Source organism: Micropterus dolomieu, linkage group LG18 (genome assembly GCF_021292245.1).
Source record: "Micropterus dolomieu isolate WLL.071019.BEF.003 ecotype Adirondacks linkage group LG18, ASM2129224v1, whole genome shotgun sequence".
NCBI lineage: Eukaryota > Metazoa > Chordata > Actinopteri > Centrarchiformes > Centrarchidae > Micropterus > Micropterus dolomieu.
The window spans coordinates 48,526-50,731 of NC_060167.1; the positions used below are offsets into that span (position 1 = coordinate 48,526).

At 40.7% G+C, this 2,206-nt stretch overlaps 1 protein-coding gene across 1 annotated transcript in view; it reads left to right on the forward strand.

Moving 5' to 3' along the window:
- The window catches only part of LOC123956876 (phospholipid transfer protein), an 11,600-nt gene that overhangs the window by 3,781 nt on the left and 5,613 nt on the right, over nt 1-2,206 (forward strand). The window contains exons 2-4 of the mRNA XM_046029371.1: nt 869-1,004; nt 1,361-1,460; nt 1,547-1,675. Of these exons, the coding sequence (XP_045885327.1) occupies nt 875-1,004; nt 1,361-1,460; nt 1,547-1,675 (359 nt within the window). The 5' untranslated portion in view covers nt 869-874. The remainder of the gene's footprint in view (nt 1-868; nt 1,005-1,360; nt 1,461-1,546; nt 1,676-2,206) is intronic.

Consider the following 2,206-nt stretch of genomic DNA (forward strand, 5'->3'; position numbering starts at 1 on the left):
TAACCTGCCTACGTAACACGTAGTATCAGCTGCATGCGGCCGCACGAGGGAGAGGACAACAAACAGCGGCAGCTGCTGAGCCATTCATCATAAACTTTGACTTTAAAACTTCATCCAACAAAACAAAGAAGCGCTGAAACCAAAATATGTTAGTGAACATATTTAGCTTAGCAATGGCCATCAAACGTTAGCTTGCTTCCTGCTTTAGCTACGACCTACGAGAGGTTAGGCCCGACTGTCATTCCTTATGAAAAGATGAATGAGCGTTTGTTTACTTGCCAAACTTGTGGTGGACAATTAACATAATCATTTACGTCCCGCTGGCTGTCATCACGTTAATTATTAACACGGGCTGCAAACAGGTTACAGGTTTATTGGTGATCACGTAACATTAGTTTTAGTTCATTAATGTTACACTGAGAAAAGATGATGCAGTGCCCTCTAGGGTGCCCCAACGTTTAATTAAACATGATGCAGTGCCCTCTAGGGTGCCCCAACGTTTAATTAAACATGATGCAGTGCCCTCTAGGGTGCCCCAGTGTTTAATTAAACATGATGCAGTGCCCTCTAGGGTGCCCCAACGTTTAATTAAACATGATGCAGTGCCCTCTAGGGTGCCCCAGTGTTTAATTAAACATGATGCAGTGCCCTCTAGGGTGCCCCAACATTCAGGGAAACATGATGCAGTGCCCTCTAGGGTGCCCCAACATTCAGGGAAACATGATGCCGTGCCCTGGACGGGTTGGGAGTAAACTCAGAAGCTAGAACCTAGAACCAGAACCTCGGAACCAATCTGACAACACAGACACAACACAGACTGAGTCCAGCCTCTAATATAGGATTTTAAACTGCTTCTTCTGTGTTTCAGGTCGGCATGTTCTGTCTCAGGATGACTTCATGTCTGTTGTCCCTCCTCTTCTTCTTCCCTTTGGTGTCCTCCATCATGGCTGCCGCCCAACCTGCTGGCTGCAAAATCCGCATCACTGACAAAGGACTGGAGATGTGTAAATATATGGTTATGTAATTATAATCCAGAAGTAAACTAAGACCTGAACAGATATTAACTTCAAATTAAACCTGTGTAATCATAAAGCAGCTCTTCTGTTCTCCTGCAGCTCTAAGTTTTTGCTCTGGAGTCTAAAACCTGTGATGTGCTAAACCGGTCTGTTTAATAAATGTTTTATCTGAACTAGTTAAGTCTTCATTAAGGGCAGATGACATCAGTGGCAGCGTCCAATCAGAAACCCTCAACAACCTTGTGTCTCTGTTTCATTAACCCTTTCATCGGCAGTTGGGTTAGTTTGGTCTATTTGTATTTGTTCTGTTTAAAGTCCTGACAGTAAATTTTCTGTGTTTTTAGTGAAATTTGAGACTCAGAAGTTTGTTCAAGAGGAGCTCGGTAACATCAGTATGCCAGAGATGAATGGCATCGAAGGACGCTTCCAATACAACATCACTGAGTACTAATATTACGTTAAGGCAATACTTTAGAAGTGAATACTTAACATGTGTATTAATAGGTTCTCTTTCTCTCGTCTGTCATCAGTGTGAAGATAAAAGAGTTGAATCTTACTCATGCTGACCTCCAATTCATCCCTGAAGTTGGTTTGTTGTTCGATGTTCAGAACTCATCGATATCACTGAGTTTCCACCGACGGATCCTCTACTGGTTCTTGTTAGTTCTCCCACAGAACACTGATTAACTCTAATCATTCTCCTATAGAACCCTAATATAACTAATCATTCTTCTATAGAACAGTTACTCCACTCTAATCATTGTCCTATAGAACACTAATATTACTCTAATAGTTCTTCTACAGAACACAAGTAGTTCTCCTACATATCACTAATATAACTAATAGTTCTCCTAGACAGCACAAATATAACTAATAGTTCTCCTCTAGAACACTAATGTAATTGTAACGGTTCTCCTACAGAATACTAACATACAGTGGGGGAAAAAAGTATTTGACCCCTTGCTGATTTTGCAGGTTTGCCCACTTACAAAGAATGCAACAATCTACAATTTTAATCATATGTACATTCTAACAGTGAAAGACAGAATCCCAAAGAAAATTCCAGAAAATCACATCATATGAATTTATTAAAATTGATAACCATCTGATGAGGAAAAACAAGTATATGACCCCCTACCAAACAGCAAGTATTCTGGCTCCTACAAGCCAGTTAGTCTTTCTTTAAGACA